This window comes from Crocuta crocuta, unplaced genomic scaffold, assembly GCF_008692635.1.
Source record: "Crocuta crocuta isolate KB4526 unplaced genomic scaffold, BGI_CrCroc_1.0 scaffold176, whole genome shotgun sequence".
NCBI classification, from domain to species: Eukaryota; Metazoa; Chordata; class Mammalia; order Carnivora; family Hyaenidae; genus Crocuta; species Crocuta crocuta.
In genome coordinates, this window is record NW_027531905.1 from 1,480,142 (window position 1) to 1,481,583 (window position 1,442).

Below are 1,442 nucleotides of genomic sequence, written 5' to 3' on the forward strand. Positions count from 1 at the left end.
GGCAACTCACCTCCTTCAGCTGCTCCAGCTCCAGCTTCAGGCTGTCGTACTCAGCCTCCAGCTCGTCATACTGCTGTTTGAGGGTCAGCTTCTCCTCCAGGACCACCAGCCCGTACTCGGCAGCCTGGATCTTCTCGTGCGTCGTCTCCGTGAGCTCCTTGGTCAGCCTCTCTATCTCAGTCTTATAATGGTCCACGGTCTGCAATACCTCCTCTGCGGCCATAGCCCCGGCGGATNTAAAAATGGCAAAGAGACGTGTGGCTGGGCGAACGTGCGGAGCGATGCCCTGGCTGCTGCTCCCGGCGGCCGCGGCTACACTGCGCGAGAAAGTGAGGAGGAATGCACCGTGGAGAGCGCAGGGACACAGGATCGCGGGCGAGGCGGCAGCCGCTGCCGCATGTGTCCTCTGGGCCGGCCCGTGCGTGCGCTCAGCAGCCGTGCGGCATGGCCCGGGCTCCGGCGGCCGCGGACGACGAGGGACTCCGGATTCTGCTTATTCAGACGCGCCCGGCCGCCATGTCTCCCGGGCAGCGTCACTGCAGTCTCCCCGGGGCCTGGCGCGCCCCTGCTCGCGGCCCGCTCGCTCCACCTGCTCCCTCTGGCTGTGCTGCAGCCGGTGCGGAATGATGCAGTCTCGGGCCCGCTCCCTCCCTTCGCGCCTGGCCCGGGCTCCGAGCAGGGGGCGGGGAGGCGGATGGAGTCAGCGCGGGGGGAGGGAAGGAACCGNCCAGCCTTACCTCCCTTCTGTTCCCCAGCTTGGCCTGGTTCACCTCACACTGTCACCGAATAGCCTTATGACCTCCCCAGAGAGTCTTCGCTAAAGATTGCTTGCCCTCGCTCAAGAGTTCTGTGCCCAGCTTGCCACCAGATCGGGATCTCTTCCGAAAAAGATCTCCGTAATGTATGCACCCAGTAAGCCTCCAGGTACTAGTATTTCGTGCCTCAGTGATTCTATTCTACTGATCCTTCAATAAAGTAAAACCGCATGAAATTTCCCGAAATACGGTACCAACGATATATCCTATAATAAACATTTTTTTTTTAATTTCTAGGAGAGAGAGAGAGAGAGACAGCGTGAGCAGGGGAGGGTCAGAGAGAGAGGGAGTCACAGACTGAAACAGGCTCCAGGCTCCGAGCTGGCAGTCAGCACAGAGCCCGACGCGGGGCTCGAACCCACGAACCGCGAGATCATGACCTAAGCGGAAGTCGGACGCTTAACCGACTAAGCCACCCAGGCGCCCCTAAACATTTTAAAATAGTAACAGCTAATAGTTCTTGAGACCATGCGCCAGGCATTCTTCTGAGTATGGTATGTGCATTCTCTCCAGTCCTAATGACAACTCTTGGAGGTAGCAACCCTTATCCCCAACCTACAAGTGGTGAAAGAAAGGCATAGGGAAGTTGAGGGATTTGTCCAAACCAGGCAACTCTTAAGTGGTGAA

The 1,442-nt window shown here is 58.5% G+C and overlaps 1 protein-coding gene across 8 annotated transcripts in view; it reads right to left on the reverse strand.

The window, feature by feature from the left end:
- Nucleotides 1-223, reverse strand: part of BICD1 (BICD cargo adaptor 1) — a 228,755-nt gene extending 228,532 nt beyond the window's left edge. For all 8 annotated transcript variants that reach the window (XM_077774497.1, XM_077774495.1, XM_077774496.1 and 5 more), the window contains exon 1: nucleotides 11-223. In XM_077774497.1, the coding sequence (XP_077630623.1) occupies nucleotides 11-223 (213 nt within the window). The remainder of the gene's footprint in view (nucleotides 1-10) is intronic.
- Nucleotides 224-1,442: the final 1,219 nt, after the last annotated feature.